Source organism: Melozone crissalis, unplaced genomic scaffold, assembly GCF_028551555.1.
Source record: "Melozone crissalis strain CALT ecotype California unplaced genomic scaffold, PUWL_Pcris_2 ptg000004l_1, whole genome shotgun sequence".
NCBI lineage: Eukaryota > Metazoa > Chordata > Aves > Passeriformes > Passerellidae > Melozone > Melozone crissalis.
This window is the reverse complement of record NW_026535782.1, coordinates 36336487-36355116: the sequence shown is the minus strand read 5'-3', so window position 1 is coordinate 36355116 and position 18630 is coordinate 36336487. Positions and strand designations below refer to the sequence as shown.

At 41.7% G+C, this 18630-nt stretch overlaps 1 protein-coding gene across 3 annotated transcripts in view; it reads left to right on the top strand.

Annotated features, from left to right (window-relative positions):
* TMCC3 (transmembrane and coiled-coil domain family 3) overlaps positions 1-18630 on the top strand; it is a 128595-nt gene that overhangs the window by 73209 nt on the left and 36756 nt on the right. The window contains exon 1 of one of the 3 annotated variants that reach the window (XM_054277389.1): positions 15128-15215. The exons of the other annotated variants lie outside the window; for them this stretch is intronic. Within the exon in view, the coding sequence (XP_054133364.1) occupies positions 15138-15215 (78 nt within the window). The 5' untranslated portion in view covers positions 15128-15137. Of the gene's footprint in view, positions 1-15127; positions 15216-18630 lie in introns of those variants that run through there. 3 annotated transcript variants of the gene reach the window in all.

Genomic DNA, 18630 nt, shown 5'->3' with positions numbered 1-18630 from the left:
AATGGTTTACAGGCCAGCAGTAATGTTCTCAGAACTCATTGCTCCTTCTCAGTTCTACAGCATGGGCTGATCATACAGAGGGTTCATAGGGGACATCAAAACATCTTTCACCAAGTTGTAGAGTTGTGTGTTTGCTGTGCTGCCACATTCCTCCTTGTCCTGCAGCTCTCAGCAAGATGGTTTTTCCTGGGCTGTGGTGGGCGCAGGGCCCAGGACACGCACACTAGGAGGTGATGCCTCAAAGCTTTCTCCATGACAGGCATCTGTCTTCTGCCATAGCCCAGGTCATCTAAGGGAAGGATCAGGAGATTATGTTACAGCTGTTGGGAAGGATGGCACAGTCCCCTGGCAGAGCTAACCAGCCTGTGACAGGGCCACTCAGTTCGCACGTCCCCATGTGACGCATCCTCCAGCTCCGGCTGCTGGAGCCTGCAGCCCCTGGATGCCGCTGTGTGCCCTGCGCAGCTCCCGAGTGCCGCGCCCTGCGCAGCCCCACTGCCACCCCCAGAGCTGTCCCCTCTGCAGGGCAGCCAAAAGTCACCCTTGGTGTGCCACGGGCTGCTGCCGTGGCTCATGGGCTCCTCTCAGCAGCCCAGGGAGTTCAAAACAGCAATGATTGTGTACCACGGAACCACTGCCCGTGTTTTCCTTCTCTCTTCTCTTGCTCCCCCCATACTGCTGCTGCCTCCTCTGTGCTCTTCCATGTCCTATCACTTTCTCCCCCCCCATAGAAACATGTTTGCAACAGTGGAAGCTAATGTAAACAAAACCCAATAGAATGGTTTTCTGGTTCACAATTTTATTAATATCTTTCGCTTTAAAGAGATTTGAGATTTTTGTGATGTAAATGACCTGTTGCAGGCTACACAGACATTTCAAGTTAAATAAAAAATTTAAGGCATAACACAGCCTTCATGCATACTCCTGTTGCTTGGGATTGGAAAGGTTACTGAAGATTTCCTTTCCTGTTGCTATGCATTTTATTTTCATTGTTGGGAAGCGTAGATGAAGGTGAAGGTAGCAGCTATTTCAGGAGGCTGCCTGTGAAGCAGAAAAGTATTTTAGATACCTTTTTCCATTCTTGTTCCCCCGTGCACAAAAGCAGATGCCAAATACCACATGCTCCCCTATTTTGTCTGTCAGGAGCTTACGTAGGATTCATCTCTGCTTTTGTGTAGAGGCTTCTAAGGGAGTCTCAGATGCCAAGCTGAGCTGGTTCCTCTGTCACCATCCCCGTGTCCATTTTGTCAAAATGCACCTGGAGAAGCATCACCAAATTGTATGTGCCCAGGTAGCTTTCTATGACAGTCCCGGGGGTCCTGTAATGTGAAAATGTTTGAAAAACATAGCAGCAGTAAGATAGAGATACCTGTGGTGCACCTTTTTTCCCCCTGAGGTAAAGGGAAAAAAAGCAGGTTTTGCTGGGCCTATATCCAAGGTAGCTAGTGTTAGAAAAGAAGTCTGCAAGCAGATTGAAACAGATAAAAACTGCTTAAAATTTTTATCATATCTTATCAGTGGAGGCAACAATGTCTCTCAGCAGAGTTTTCATCCACTCCATGAGTGGACAAAGCAGGATGTGCACTTGCAGGGCAATTCCCTGAGTACATGGTAGGTGAGATCTGCCACCCCAGCCCCCTCATCTTCTGCTCTTGCTAGCAGAAAGATAAGATGTGTAACTCCAGAGCAAATGAAGCCATGTCAAACTGAAGGTTTGCTGTCCCTTGCCTGGGATAAAAAAGCACAGGGTTTTTTTACCAGCACTGTAGCCAAAATGTGCACTATACACTGGTTTTAATTTTTTAGGCTTCCAGTGATTGATATACATTGAGAAATACATTTTCACAAATATAAGCAGATTGTTTACATTGAGTCTTTTCATCTCGGAGCAAACTTAAAATATGGCATCTTTACATTACAGCATGCCAACAGCTGGGGTGGATTATTTCAGGCAAGCTTTTGTGTCTTGCAGTATCACCTACACAGCAGATTGCTTAGCTTTGTTCCCATGTTTAGCCTCAGTTATAACTTTCTCAATGCCCACATTAAGTTCCCTCTAAAACTGGCTGCTGCCACAAAATAACCCCATTTCTGTTATAAGAATAACATTTAAATGACATTGCATGGCCAAAACCAATCTGGGCTGATAAGAATTTCCATCAGTACACAGCTGAGGCATCAGCCTTCAGCTGAAGAGTCCAGTTAACAACACCTATCTTTCTTGCAATTTATTTCAAGTTCAGCTGTCTCAGGCATCCGTCTGCTGTCTTCCATCTTTTAGAGAAGTTGACAGAAATGAAATTAGTGGTAAATTGTCTGGGGAGTGAAATTCCTTCTGTTCTGACAGTGCAAAACCACATGACAATATACCTGGTGGTGATATGGAGGCTAGAACAGTGCTCAGGAGTTTCTGCTCTGAGGAGGGTATGATTGTGGATATGTTTAGCAGTATCACTTAGATGCATTTATTTCGGTTATACTAAACCCCAAATGCTTCAAAGGATTTATATATATAATAAAAATATCCTTCAGGCTTTATTTGAAAGATCCATGTATGTTTCAAATCTTGCAAATAAATCACAAAATCTAAGGGTGTAGAAAGATTGAGGTTGAATGTTAATAAAAGATTGCAGCAGGAGGTAGGCCTTTCAAACTCCCTGGTTATCGTGTTAGTACTGAGACCATGTCTGAAAGTTAATTCTGCTGTGGTTTTTTTTTCCTCTGTTGTTTTGCTAGTGCCTCACCCTGATACTCTCCAGATCTCTCTTGAGGAAAGACAGATTAAAAATGATGTGAAAAGACCAAGTAGATTATCCTGGAAAAGTTAAGTTTTAACAAATGGTGCTTGTACTATAGCCCTGAGTGATGGGTAATTTAGTAAAATATCAGTGTGCCTTTGAAATAACATTATGGAAGAGCCATTGGCCATAAATTAAGTCAATTGCCTGTATGTGTGCATTCCTAAATTCTCAAAAATGGTTTCCATGTTCTAACCATGTGCCACATGATCTGAGAAGGTCATCAGATTTTTCAGTGTGTAAGTGTCTGAAGGGAGGGTGTGAGGAGGATGGAGGCAGACTCTTCTCAGTGTGCCAAACAATAGGACAAGAGGCAATGGGCAGAAACTGATGCACAGGAAATCCCACCTGAACACGAGGAATAACTTCTTCACTGTGCATGTGAGTGGGCACTGGAACAGGCTGCCCACGTAGGCTGTGGAGTCTCCTTCACTGGAGATATTCAGAAGCCATTTCAATACAATCATGAGTCATGTGCTCTAGAAGACCCTGCTTGAACAGGGAGGATGGACTGGATGACTTCCAGTGGTCCCATCCAATCTTAGCCATTCTGTAATTCAATACTTGCATTAATACATCGGTGTCTTTGCAAATCTATATGAAATTTGAAGTCCATAAAGTTAGTCCTGAGTATCCATTGCAGTAGGTATCTCACCTATGCAGTAAGTTCTGCCTTAGCTGCTTCAGAGACTGATGCTGACCAGTACTGACAGCATGATCTGAAAGATCTAACTAAATTGTGATGTGTCAGGGGTAGAAATCACCACTTTTCAAAGCAGCAGCACTATATGCTGATCAAATCCTAGATGATCAAAATCAGCTTACTTACTGTTGTTAAATTTAAATCAGGAAGATAACATACATACAGAAACCTAGAGACGTGTTTCTGAAATTTCTTACAGGGAACAAACTGTCGTCATGGATATAAACCTTAGGAAGATTTTCTGCACTTATTCAATTAAATCCTACTAAATGGAATTAGGGAAAGCCAGCTAGAACAAATTATGTATTTCTTCCCTCCTCCTGAGACACTGCTCTGATAGAAGTGCTCCTGCTAGCTTGCAGCCCAGTTAAACATATCATCTGCTCAGTCTTAAAACTGCAAGACTTCATATTTCTGATTCAATAACTGATGCTATTACATATTCTTTATTTTGTATGTAGCTATCTGTATATGTATTGGTGTGTTTATGTGCACACATATAATTTATGTATATAAATTCTAGCTTGAGGCACACAAGTAAATGTGACTGAGAGCTCCATATCTAACATTCAGAAGTATCCAAGTGCCACGGAACTTGTAGTGAAAAGCATTTCAAATTTACTAGTGGATGAAAACGGGATTTTAATGCACATCTGCAGCAGGACTGTGGTAAACTAGAGCCACATTCAAAGCTGTGACTGCTTTGAATGGTTCTGCAGAGCATTAGAAGCACTTACTCATTCCAATTACCACTCTTTTTTCCTTGCTTTAATGCCTGCCCATAATTTATAGAATTAAAACCCATTGGCCATACCAGAAGTAATTTGAAAGGGTCCTTAGTTGTTGAAAATTGTTAACGTTCACAAAAATTTAAAGGTTTATCACAACTCCATCACATTTTTAAAATCTTTTGCAATAATTGATTACTAAAAATCAGCTCGAAAACCTCTCCAATCGACCTATAACAAGCAGAATGAGTCCATTTACTTTTTTCCTTTTGGGGTAGAAATGTACCAAGATTGGTACATCCTTTCTCAAAGGAACTCTTTGCTTTCTTTCCACTGCCCTGTTTTACTGTCCATCCAACAGAGTACCCAGCCAACAGCTGCTCAGCCTTTTGGAAGACTGAAGTGAGGGCTGCATGATGTAGGTGTTCCCCCTGCCCACCATGCAGTGCCACATGTAAACTGCTCACTCTACCTGTGAAATGCTGTAAGCACTGGGGAGGCATAAATTAATAATGTGTGTTTATGCATATGCCTGCCTGCAGAATATCTAATGAACAAAGAGAAGGGAGCTTGAGCAGTATATTTTTAACCTCAAAGTTTTCTGTCTAGTGTTATTCTTCTTTCTGATTTTGCAGGACAATATGAGGATGTTGATGACAGGCATGAAGGGATTTCTTTGCTGAAGTGTCATTCCCAACTGCTGAGGAACATTGGGAAGCTAGGAGAGTGGGAGATGCTGGTGTGCATGTATTTGGTGACACAATGTTTGTATGCATGCAGGTCTAGAAGTTACAAAAGGAAACAAAATCACAGAATGATCTGAGTTGGAAGGGAGCCACAGGGCTCATTTAGTCCAGCTCTTAAGTGGATGGCCCATATGGGGATGGCACCTGTGACCTTGTCATTATTACCACCACACTCTGACAACAGGGTCAGGAGGGTTATGACAAGAAGTTCTGCGGGAATCAAGTCAAAAAAAGGTTTGTCACAATGCAAACAAGCTGCAGTAAGTTCATCTCTGTGCATGCCAAGAGGATGTAAAAACCTGTCTGTGAATACAGAACACACCTTCTGGGGAGAAAACCTGATGAACGGGGATCAGTTAATCTCTTCTGGTTTTAAATTCCTGTATGATTTTGATAGATGGCTGAAGATGTCATGCTTAGAGTTACTGAATATTTGTTTGTTTTTATTCTCATCTTAAGAAGATTATTCACTTCAAGCTATTTAAATGCTTAGGGACATTGTTTAACTTGTTCATATTTATTTGCTGCTGTCCCCATTCACTACAGAGGAATACAAGGATTCCCTGCTGATTTTGTTTAATTTATCTGCTTCTTTTCTCTATCAGTGAAGCTGAGTTGTGTATACATGCACCCTCATTTCATACTATTGGATGTCTTAGAAAAATAAATACATTCTAGTTCTGGAGACTGACATATGAAGTTAAGATAACTAAAGGAAATTTAGCAGTAGCAAAGTTACCAGTATCAAAGGGAAAAGTTTGTAGAGATTTAGTGAAACATCTCCTGGAGATGACTCATTCTTGGAGAAGATGAGCATATTTCTGCTGGGTCAGCTATTTAGTTATATAGAAAGTTTTATTTCTCTTTTCTTGAAAACCAGATGATTGTTTATGTATGGTGCTTTATCTCCACAGATGTTCTAATGCCACATTTGCATTTTTGGTCCTTCAAGCAGTTCTGCTAGTTTTCATCTTTCCCTCATCTTAGTTTCAGCAGCTGGTATTATGATATTCAGATATAATTGCTGATCTCAGCTCTACCAGAAAATTCATACTGAAGCTTTCTGCTAGGTTTTTGCTTGGATGAAGCTGCTTGTTATTTTTCCAAAGCCTAACTAATTCAAGCTGTTACTGAAGTTCTATTAGAAAAAAAAAAAAAAAAAAAAAGGAAAATAGTTCATTTTGAAGGTTAAATAGTTCATTTTGGGGTGCCCATGATTTTACAAATTTTCATAAGTAATAGGCTGACTTAAGATTTGACTCTGTCTTTTACATTAAGAGTCTTTGGATACATGTGTACCTTATGTACTCAATTAAATCTTTGTCAGCTAAAAATGCAATACATGATTAGCTTTTTTTTACTGCTGATGTCTTCTATGTTCTGCCTTCTGCCCCCAAGCATGATTCCCTGCCCACCTTCCTGAGTCAACACCACAGCTTGAGTAGATGTGCCAGTAGATGATGAGGGAGCTAATAAAACTCAGACATATGTATTTTCGCAATGCAATAATTTATTTTGTTTTGACAGAAATAGCTCTCACCTGCACCAGCTCTCAGAGCAGCTCACTGTTGTTGAATCTAAATTACAAGCCAGCTTTAAAGGATAAGATTCTAGACTAAACACAGGCATTAAGGGTACATTTCTGTGCCCTGATATTACCTACATGTGTAGCATTGCAGGCTACTAGCCATCAGTTCTACGTACTAACTGAAGCTGTGCCATCCAAGCAGTCAGTGGTTTTTGTTGCAGCTTAACTACATAGTCTGCCCAAGTTACTGCCTGTGGACAGCTTGCATCAGGGCTGCTTCCACACTGATATCACCACCCAGCCATTTCTTTTTATGGCCCTGAGGCCTTGGATACCTTCCCATGCCCATAAATCCGAGGACGCTGATGTCAGCTGGTGGCTGTGCTGGGGAGGCCCCACCTGGGGCTGGGATCATCCTTCACCTGGGAAAGGGGCGTGTGGAGAGCACCCTTTTACCCTTTTGTACCTGCTGGCTGTGCACTCGGCAGGGCTGCAGGCGTGGGACCAGCACGGCTTTGCTCACCAGCCAAGGCAGAACCTGAGCCTTTCAGCTCAAGCAAATCCTCAAGCCATGCCTAGAGGTGCAGTGTAATGAAACAGAACTGCTGAAAATGGTAGGTTATTTTTGGGAAAACTTGTGGTAGAAATGAAAAAGAATTTTTACTAATACTTTCCTGTTAGTTTTCAAACCGAATAAGGTTTATGACCTGATATCTCAAAGGAAAGAAGATGTGAGAAAATGAACTGTTTAGAAAAAAGGACAACTTTTCATTGTAAGAAATGCCAGATTCTAGGGAGTGTAAATGAAGAATAGTCTGTTGTTTTGTGGTTGTATCAGACCTCTGTGATTGAAATGCTGAAAATCATTGGAATTAGTAAGGGTAAGACTTGCAAAGTAGAATCTGTCAGGTCCCATGTGTTTGTGATACCACTTTTTTCTTTTGTCTTAACTTACATAATAGGACTTCTTCTTGGCTGTGCTACTTTGTTGTAACTTTTGTGTGCCTGTGCCCTAGAAATCCTAATTACTATTGATGTATGCCTTGTTGCTTTCATGGTCTTTATCCTGCTATTAGTTTATATATTGCACCAATACTTTCTTCTGAGACTCCTAATTAACAAGTGTTTCAAAACCTACGTGAGGTAATCTGTATTAGCACAATGAACAAGCTAGGATATTAAATTTCTCCCCATAGAATACTTACAATGAAGTTGTTGATAAGGTTGTGTATATGTGTGAGACATAAACACACAAACACAAATAAATTTAAGGGAACCTTGTAAAACAACACTTGTAGGCCTATAACTATAACAGTTTTTTCCTCTCTTTTGATATTTAAGTGTTTGTCTGTGAGATTCTTGTTGATAACATCATGCCTTTATACTGTCTGGGCTTGAAAATTCTGATATCTGTAAAATTGTGAGCCTGAGGTGGTTACAAATCAGAAGTGGGGAGCTACTTGTAGCTGAAGCAGAGGCAACTGCTTTGCAACCCTCCATATCAGACCAACCCAAACCCAGCTGCCAAAACTGGTTTTGTTGGTTTTTTTTTTTTTTAAGGCAAGAAGAGAGACAGCTTCATTTTTCAGTGACACTTGAGGCCAGCTGATGAAGAGTTTATTGGTGGGCACTGAAAGGGAAGGGAATTTCAGTTTATTCCAGCCCCAAAGCAGCCTGTCTCTGCAGGGTGTCTTGTGTCCTGTCAGATGTCTGTGGACGTGGAGGTTCTCTTTCCTTTTGTTGGCTTAGGATTGATTTATGTATAAATGCTTTGTAGACATAGCTGTATTAGTAAATAAAAAGAAATCCTACCCTCCATACATATAATTCTAGTAAGAAAAGATTGGTTACAGTTATGCTGGGCATAAAGGCAATAATTTTGTTCCAGAAAATTGCATTGCTATATAGCAGAATAGGAATTTTTATTAGGACATGTTGTGTCTTTTCTGTTCTCTAGTGATCTCATGCTGTAATGTTTTCCAGTAATGGAAGTTCAGGGGGAACTCTTCCTAAAATACTAGGACTCTACTGTGTCAATACAGCTTCCAAAAATATTGCAGAATAAGCTGCTGCTTATATATTCTTGCTCAGCTCAGGTCCCAAGGATAAGACAATGGTACTGTGTGGTATCTCATATAATTCATTGGTTGTATAAGAATAAAGCAGAAGACTTCAGTTTGTGAAAGACTGTCCCCCAAATTTTGTAATGAATAATACCTTACTAAATCATGATTTTAAAAGCCCCAAAGAATTATTATGAATATTGTTTTAAAAACACATTTATTTGTTTAAAGTTTTATAATAACAACCCAAAAGTGGCCTCTTGACATATTACTGTATTTAGATATGTAAAGGGAGTGTGTTGCTAGATACTTTAAAAAATGGCTGATACTCATGTACTTAGCATAATAGAAATACCTATGCTATGCTCTGGAGTTTTTTGTTTGCAATTTCTTGCCTTTAAAATATTTGTTGTTAAAATCAGGTGCTTGGAAAATTTCCACAGTTAGATGATTGTAGGTGATCATCTTTTACATTTGTGAGGGAATTTGAACTTCATGTCCTTGTAACTTGCATTTCTGTAGATAGAGTCACTGTAATAAAACTCAAAGGGCTGTGTTGCAACAACTCTCACCAGGACAAGGTGTAGGCTCACATGCATAATCATTAATTTTTCTGTCCTCTCATAACCCATCTGTATTTTCTGGTTGACTGGCAAGCGAGTCCTAATTCTGCATTTGACTTTGTCGATTGATATGGAAAAAATTGATGTCACACATTTAGCATGACATAACTTATACAGAGCCACCACCATGCAATGTACCTCATAGATGAATAAAAATTGACAGGTTCCTATCCAGCACAGTCTGCTATCTCTGTGTGCAGCCCTCAGCCACAAACTGAGCTGGGATTCTGTGCAGCTATGGCCATAGAGCAGTAGAGTGAAAGCTGCAGTGTATTAACTTACAGAGCCTTTAGGAGCTCAGATGTCACCTACCCAGCTACATGCCACTGCAGGGGGACTGCAGGCGCTGCTGCTTGCAGAGTGGGTTAGGGTGGCACATTCCAAGAGCAATTCTTGTGCTCATGGGCTGTGTCTAGTGTGCTTGTTTTAATTTGAGATAAAACGTTGCCCTGATATAACCACCAGAATATGAAATAATAAGAGATTCAGACTGGTTGTCTTCTGGCAACAGCCTGAATGGTTTGGATGTAAGTTCATATTTGTGTTTTGGAAGGGAGTACACCTTTATGTGCCAGCAGGCTGCAGCTGTTGGTCCTGCATGCCTTGTGACAATGTCAAAGTGGCTATTTGGGACTAAGAGGCTGCATACATTCATTCTCAGGCAGCCACAAATCACCTACTATGAGGCAGAAGAAAATTTGTAAGCTGATGAGCAGCAACCATTCATGTTGCTAGAGGGAGAATTCTCTACTTGCCTCTGCAACATGGACTATCTTTAATGTAAATAGCTGGGCTCCAGGCGAGTTTTGGGTATACAGAACAGTTGGCATTTCAGTCTGCTACAAAGGTGGCTCTTACTCACAGCATTTGAAATGCAAAACACTGCCACCATCTAGTAGGTACTGTTTGCACTATCGCTGTCACTCAGCAGCAGCAGTGAGGAATTATGTAGCTGAATTTTCCTAGGTTGTATGAGAATGAGGAAAGGCCTGGAAATTGCCTGGAAATTCATCACACAGCAAGGGACACACAATAGTATGCCGGGAAAAGGAGAAAGAATGAGAACTTCTGTTACCCTGAACTGGAATTTTTTACCTGCTTCTCTGTACTTCACTCCCTATAAGTGCATCTCACTAATATATTAAAGTCTTTGTTGTGCAGTTTCTTGCTGTGTAGAAAATGTATACTCACTAAGTTTCCAGAGCTATTCTATTGTGAAAGCATAAAGCATTTCTTAATCAGAAGAGGACATTTCTTAATCAGGAGGAGAGGGCTTAATTTAAAATTTTATTTGGATATCTGAAAGTTTATCAACATCTTCTGAACGCTTGTCAGAGCTTGGCAATACAATCTGCAGGTCTTGGTGTGATCCCATGGTAGTTTGTGCTGGGTACAAACCAGCAGAGTATCTCTTTTGCTGTGAGTGTGAAAGGCTCATGCTTTGGCAGAGGAACTGGGAACTGTGACAGTGCACTCAGGGCTAACTGCAGGACCAATGCCACTCAGCACTATCCCACTTAACCTCAGACTTGGAAATGACTAACCGTCCCTTTTCACGTAGACCCTTTCCCTGGAGGCTGGCTGATGAAAGCTTTTGGAAAAAGATTTGGAGGACAAGTTAAAAAGTCTCTCAAAAGAAGTCCCAGTATCCTGTTTAGAGTACAGATGTTACCATTGTGGGAAAAGGGATCTTTGTCTTCTTCCTGATTGTACCTTTGCCAACATACCTTTGACATCAGATATTTAATTTCCCCCCATGAACATTAGAACACAACATTCAATAATAGCACTTTTAATTCTGGAGTTCAAGGTTCTCCACATGAGAAAGGTGTGCCATGCTTCCCCTTTTGCAGATAGGGTAGTAGAAGTCCAAAGAATAAAATTAAATTGCCAAGACTCAGATTCATGATAAAACTGGAAAGAGAATGGGGCCAAACCTTGAGCCAGCCTCCAAATGAAAGAATTTCCATATTTTCCACCTCTACAAAGGTCTTTTTGGGTCTTTTTTGTTACTTCCCAGTATGTGTGCGTGACACCATTTAGGGGATTGTATTGTGTGGGAGTTGGATTTTGTTAGGCAATCCCAAAAGTGCGCTGGCACTTCTGGTCCCACCATGGCCTATGCATAAGTCAGCATGGAAAATTTATAGGTTGTAGGTGGGAGTGGTATGTCTGCTGTGCAAGCATTACACATAGTCATGGGACAAAAAATGGATGGCAAAGATGCAGTCTCTGAAGAGAAGAGTGAGACAGGAATCATCTTGAGAAAGCTCAGGCTCCAGCTGATAGGCCTCCTTTGGACAGTGCCTCTGCTGCACCTCCAGAGATTTCATTTTCCTAAAACATGGCAATACAAGCAACTGCAGTATTGATGTCTGTCCCTCTGAAAACCAAATACAATCGTGAATACTCTTGTACAGTGATCATAAGTCGTTACTAGACCTTCTGCTCCTAATAGGCATCGCTCTTTAAAAGGTCACTTAAATAAGGTAGGCAAAATAATGTAAATACCAAGAGTTAAGCATTATGGATCAAACCAGCATGCTGAACTGAGGAGAAGGACTGGAAAAGAATGGGCACTGACTGCTGGGCACTCAGTGAGGGATTTTGAGGCATTTGAACTTTAAAACTGGCAAAATGGACAGCTGGAATAATTTGATATTTTATCATTAATTTAAGCAACAGAAATTAATGTTTAAAATGTTTTTGGAGAAGAACAAAGGATAAGAGAATGAAACTGGACTACCATTTCTATCTAAGTCACTGTGAGTCCAGCTCATGCTCTTCTTCTGGAAGAATTTGCTTTAGTGGAGTTAAGGTTTAGTAGAGAGCAGGTGCAGTGTGTGGGAAGAGCATTTATTTAAACTCTGTGGGCTTTTGAAAATGAGAGTGAGAGAAGTACCCAGTGAAGCTCTCAGTAGTACTGTGCTGTGCAGTATTCCGCCACGTTCAGGACGTCACGTCTCTGCTTTGGAGTGAGGAAGGAGAGCTGTACAAACCAGCTGTGTGTGCAAGAGAAGGGCAGGTGGTCTTTGTTCAGCCAAGCCAAATGAAATGCATTCTGCAAATGTGGCATAGGAAAAGAACCTGCTCCTGCTCCAGCTCAGGAAGGACCTAGTGGCCCACGTGTGAGAAGGAAAGATAAAGGGGGAAAAGTGCAGCCTTTGGTCAGAGAATTGCATTGCACCACAGTTTGACATAAGTTCTGAAGACACAGATGATTTAAGTCCAACATATGAAAAGAACCATTTTTTTAGATGTTGCACCTGCAGACACTGTCGAAATTACAATGAATTACAATGGCTTCTAATTCAGCTTGTGTGGAAGGACTCTCCTGCCTCATGGGACAGATGTCTCCACCCAAGCAGCTGTTTGTCCTCCACTATACCTTGCTGCTGTGTGGAGCAGTTGTTCCCAATGGACTGGCCTGCTGTCCTGTGGTCACAGCTCCTCCAGGAGCCACCCAGTGCCAGGGCTTTCACTGTTGGCACAGGAGCTGGAGCTGCTGTTTCTGGTATGCACCACTGAGAGCAGTGCCCAAGCAACAGATCCACAGGCTTGCTTGGAAGGTGACTAATGCAACACTGGGGCCTTACAAACCAGCTATACTATGTTCTCTTCTTAGAGGCTACATCAGGACAGAGCTTTCTTTGTAAATATAGTACTCTGCATGTTGATACTACCTCTAAATATATATTGCATATTCCTGCCTCTTTTTATCTTCAAGAGAAGTTTCACCATTTTGTGGCTAGTCTGCTGGTACTATTTAAATAAGGCTGATATGTAAATAAAACTCTTAAACTTTTGAATAAAGTATGATTTATAGTAAGCCTTCTATTACTAAAACATCAAGCAGTTGCAGTGTTTTATGTGTCCCTATTCCAACTGCTTACCCTTTCTGTGCTTTGATCAACTATATCTGGCAAGACTTTAAAAAAACCCTGAAAGTTTCTGAGGAAATAAGGGTGTTTCATCCTAGGTGCTGAAAACCACACATTCCTGTTTGGAAATGTGCAATTATTTCTTCAGTGAAAACCCCAAGCCCCACAAAATTTGCCTATTTAATTTTTTACTCACCTTTACCTCCAGAGTTCCTCACTCTCTGGCACATGAATTAATGTTCATGTCTGAGCTGAAGGACTGAAAAAACAGTTTCTATTTCTGCTTTTTTCCCAGCAGCCTTTTAACTTCAGCTAACTCATTCAGCTTCTTAAGAAGTATAGGAAGGGTGGCAAGTCACCATCTGTGTGCAGTATCTAGTGTTAGTTTGGTACTTTGAATACTGCATTAGGAAAATAGTACTTCCTTTAGTAAACCCACTCATTGTTTACTTTGGGATAACTTTGTTAAAACTGGTGTTAGAGTTGAAGATGAAACACCTGCCAAGAGGGTGAGGTCTTGTAGTATTTCTTTTTATTTTAGAATTCCAGGTCTTTTATTTATGAAGACCTCATTGCTTTAAAACACTATCGAATCCTCATGTCAGATAATTAACCTCTGACAGTACTGTTATGTTGGAACATATGATTCCAATAAAACAAACAAATGGCAACAGGGAAACATTTTTTAAAGCTGCAAGGTCCTCCTAGGGTAGTTAACTATGTTGATATTTAAGTATGTTTATATACCCACATGCCTTGGGACTGTTGCTGTCTCCAGCTAGAGAAAAAAAGCAGTGTGAGTTGTGCATGAGCATGAGAGCAACTGTACCTAAAAGGTGAAATCCTGCTGCTCCTGCAAGAGTTGGCCTGAAGGAACTCCAGATTTACTTGTGTAATTAGCGGTGGTAACTCAACAAGTCTGTTTATTTCAGAAAGGAAAAGAAATACATTTCCTCTACTACTTACTGATTATACAACAATATTTTACTTGCACTTTTCAAAGGGTTAAAATGTGTTGTGTCACTTAAATGCATTCCTCAGCATAGAAAGTCTGAAGAGAAATGTGAAGATCAGTCAGAAGCTCCACTCAACTCTTAGGAATTTAAGTGCATGGCATACACATGCCCTGGAAAACAAGTTTTCCTTGAGCATTCAGAAGTATGGTTTGAAGCTACCCTGTGCCAGGATATTGAGGGATTTATCTCACATAGGTAATGTGCAGAAAATAAGGCTGAATTGCTTGCTGTGCTGCTCTACTGAACACTTTGGAAAATTCAAGCTCTGATTATTTAGTTGGTTTGACAGAATGTTGATACAATTTTATTGTGAAAACTTCTAGGTATCAAGGGCTTTGAAGCAGCAGTGTTGTTGTTGTTGTTTGGTTCCTTAGGCTGCCGAAGTCAAAACCTTACAAGTGAGTCTGCCCAAAACTGACAACACAATGCTTCTGGTTTCTGCCTTTCTTTCCCCTTTGGACTTTTGAACCTTTAGGTTCACAATATGCTGTGCTTTGTGAGGTTTCACTGTGGCCACAGGGTTTAGGTTTGTTTTAAGGCAAGTCGAGATTGCTTGATGGTGACTCCCTCCAAGACCTGGATCGGACCCAAAGCAGCGGCAGTCAGCAGGAGGAACTGTCATCCCTCTGTCCAGCCATTTCTCCGGGATATCATCGTGTCCCAGCTCCGCTGTCCCCTCAGACAGGACGGCCTTGAAAATTAAACAAACGAAGGGACTTCTGGCCCAGTCCCTGTGGCTAAGCTCTCTCCCACCTTCATCCCCTCGCAGGCGTCCTTCCTTTCTCGAAGGAGGGGGCCGCCCCAGCCGGGGCCCCTCAGGGCCCGTGCGGCGGGACCCGGAGCGCGGAGGGGCCGACCCGGCCGTGTGGGGCTGGGGAGCGGGGCGGGGCCCTGCGGCGGGGCGTGCCCGGCGCTCCCGCGCGGCGGCGGCGGCCCCGATCCCGCTCCCGATCCCGCTCGGTCCCGCGGCCGCGGGGCTGGTGCTTGGGCGGTACCGCGCCCGCCGTGGGGCAGCAGGTAGAGCAGCAGCAGCGCAAACACTCGCATAAGCATGCCGGGCAGCGACACGGCGCTCGCCGTGGACAGGACGTATTCGGACCCGGAGCGGCACCGGCGCCGCAAGACGAGGGTAAGGCGGGCGGGAGACAGCGGCGGCCCGGGAGGCGGCGGCGCCGGGGCTGCCTGGGGGATTGGGGTGCCCAGCTCTGACGGGCAGCCGCCAACCTGCAGCACTTTCCCCGTGAGGTCTCCGCGTTTCCTAGGCTGACGATCTAAAGGGAAGCTTTTTTCCTGTGTGATTCTTTCGCGTTCATGCTCTGAACACTTTTTGGTATAGGAAAATGAAATGAAACTGGATATTGACTTCATAGAAACCAATGTTCGAGGTATCCCCGCAATCGAAACCGGAGGGATACAAGTGTAATAGAGAACTTACTCACCAGAGTCAACAGTGCCGATGATTTAATGCCGTGACTCTCTCTCGATCACAGCGGTGAATACTGGGGCTTGGTTCTGTTTCTCAAGGTTTGTTTAATAAACTCTAGAGCAGGTGATTGTATCTGGCAGAGAATTATTATGGTTCCTTTTATGAAGTTAAAAGAGGGCTGTGGCAGGAATGGAACTTGACAGAAAAAGTGTACCTGTGTGTTGTAGGGATAAAATAAGAATGTAATATATATCCATGATGTATGGCTTTATGAAATAGTTTTTCTTAGTCTCCTGGCAAGTTCATCTTTATTTTTGTGTTTTGTTCATATGGTATATATATAAACATAAACATGTGTAGGCAAAGCTGTGATCCTTTAATGTATTTAGTGGCTTTTATGGTAAGTGTTCCATTGATGAAGGCACTTTGCTTTTATTTTGAAGTTCTTACCTAAATGTTCAGTTCAAAAGCGTGTAAAAAGTGGCTCTTTCTTCCCATGCACTGCAGGAAAGGAAAAACGAGGTTGCTCTAGCTGACTTAGGGTGTTGGAAGAAATTCTGTTTTCTTTTCTGTGCTGAGATCCTGGGTCTGACAACAAATCAACTTTATGGTTTGAAGTGTAAGAATCAACTATTTGTGAGGCAAGATCTTTTCTGGGAGGTGACTGGGGTGAAGGTTTTGGGGTTTGGGTGTTTTATTTTCCAGTACTGCACATTAGCAGTATTATCCATCCCTCCTGCCCATTAATTCACAGTGATGAAAAGGAGATGGTGTGATCCAGATTGCTTCAAAATAATGAAATATTTTAAAAATAGGTAACCCTATACGCTGTAGCATTACTACTGGAATCTACAATGCTCTTCACACTGTAAGGTGGTCACACCTGCTAGTCACATTGGAGTTAACAGTGTTATGCATTTCCTGTGTTCTTCTCTGTTGAAAGTTGAACTAATAAGTTTCTCTTTCATTGATCTTGCTGTAAGAATAGTGACTACCTACCTAAGTGTGGCCATAGAGAAAAGTTGCATATCTTCATAATTTTTGGCATATTTGAAGGTTAAACTCTACTCCCTACTCTAGTTGTTTTACTTAAAAGTATAAAGTATCATGGCTAATGCTGTGTTGCTTATTGTACTTGTGTATTGAAAAAAAAATCTCATGTTTAAGGCAATCTTAAAATAGCATTGGTCTTCTGTCTGATTTTGGATTTCTTTTAATCAGAATTAGTGTCATCTTCCCTTCCTGTGACCATGAGGGCTGGAAATAGAACTTTATACAAGTTTAGAGTTGTATGTAATTGTGATACTTTGGGGTTTGGGCTTTACAGGTTGTGTCAAATATCACAGAACTTGTAAAGTAATTGCTAGGTACGGTAGCAGCATGTTGTGTCTTCCAGATGATGGTAAGACCTTGTATTTAATCTGTTTGTGCTTAGTTCAGACAAATTGGAATTTTTCCTGGGTAAATTGCCTGGATAACTTCAACATTTCTCTTACTGCCTTAGCCATAGGGGTAGAAATGGTCACGCACTGGAGCAGCAAGAACTGGTACTATTATGTAGAAAAAAGCAAGAAATTAGAATGCAAATTTTTAGTTAGAGACTGAACAAAAATCTTCAGAGCAGCTGAAGTTAAAGCTGCTACTCTAGAACATGGATGGAGAAGAATAATGCAGTGCATGGACAAACAATACAGAGCTGGTGGTGGGGTTCTCAAGAGCCTGAGCAGACTAGGGAGGCTTGCTGTGTGAAGAATGCCTTGGAACTGGACTTGGTAGCAGGATAGGACATGTTGTAAGTAAGGTGAGATCCATTTAATAAAGTCTGGGGAAAAGAGAGGTGTTAAAGTAGAAGCTGCATCTCCTAGTCTGTATAAAACAGGTTATTGAGTCCAGTTTTTAGGTGGTGGGTGTTAAAGGAATTCTCCAGCCTATAGGTTACTGCACGTCTTCCAAGCCCAGCTGAGGATTTTCCTTATGAGAAAGTGACACCTTTTCATTGGACAGGTAAAATGACAGTTCCAGAATTGCTGTTGTGCATACTGTAGGAAGGCATAATTAAATTTAGTTTGCAGAAGTGCTGGAACAATTTACTGTAAATACAGCCTTCGGAGTTTATAAATGTAGAGTCCAAGGGGATTTAAACATTTTTGCTGCAGCCAGAAAACTTCTTCAGTGTATTGCAACAGGTCTGCTCAATACCTTCTTCTTTGAGGCTGTTTGAAGTATAAGATATTGTGGGTTCTGCTAATAATTCTCCATATGTCACATTTTGTGTGACGTTCCCTGTGGCTGAACGAGAGGAAATACTCCATTTAGGTATAGTTGGAACATTCTTAATTTAGGAGAGTCACTGCTGCTGCTGAAGGCCAAATATTTTGAAGGAGAGGCTGTTCTCTCTTCTTGGATGTTCTCTTCCTTGGATGAATCACGAGGGAGTCCAGCTATGCCATGCACAGCAGTGCTGAGTGGGGTGTAAAACCACTATTACATGAAGTGTAATGGAATTAGTGTCTTACAGTTCTGCTTTTATGTGGTGGGTATAGATTTATAGCCATGTAGTTGCCTTAGTTCTGGAAAGTCATCCATCTCCAGATTAGGAAGGGTGCCCTTCCAGGAGACTTTGCCTGCCTCTCCTTGCCAATAGTATCTGGTCGCTATAATCTGGATTACTGCAGATTGCTCTGGTGGTGCAGGTGAAATCCACAGACAGTACAGCCATGCAAAACATTTCCTGTCTTCTCTGCTAATGCCAGTTGCTGCAGCTTCACTGTGCTTTACATCCACTACTAGCTGATTCCTGCAATGCTTCAAAACAAATCTTTGAAAAACATTCAAAATCAGGACCTAAGATATGAAGTAGAACAATTTGGGAACAGGAGTTGCATTTTTATTTGTCATGAACAAAGTACTGCTCTTGCTGGAATGTAACTGACAGGATAGTTTCAAAAAGTGTCATAGTGCTTTCTTAAGGGACTTGATTTTGCAGTAAGCATTGTGGAAGACTAGGGTGTTCAGATTCTGGCCACACTATATTTCTTGATCAGTAAGTCCATGCAGAGGTCTATGCAATTGCAATAGTTCACATTCCTGAAGCTCAAACTAGCCTGGCTGTGCTATA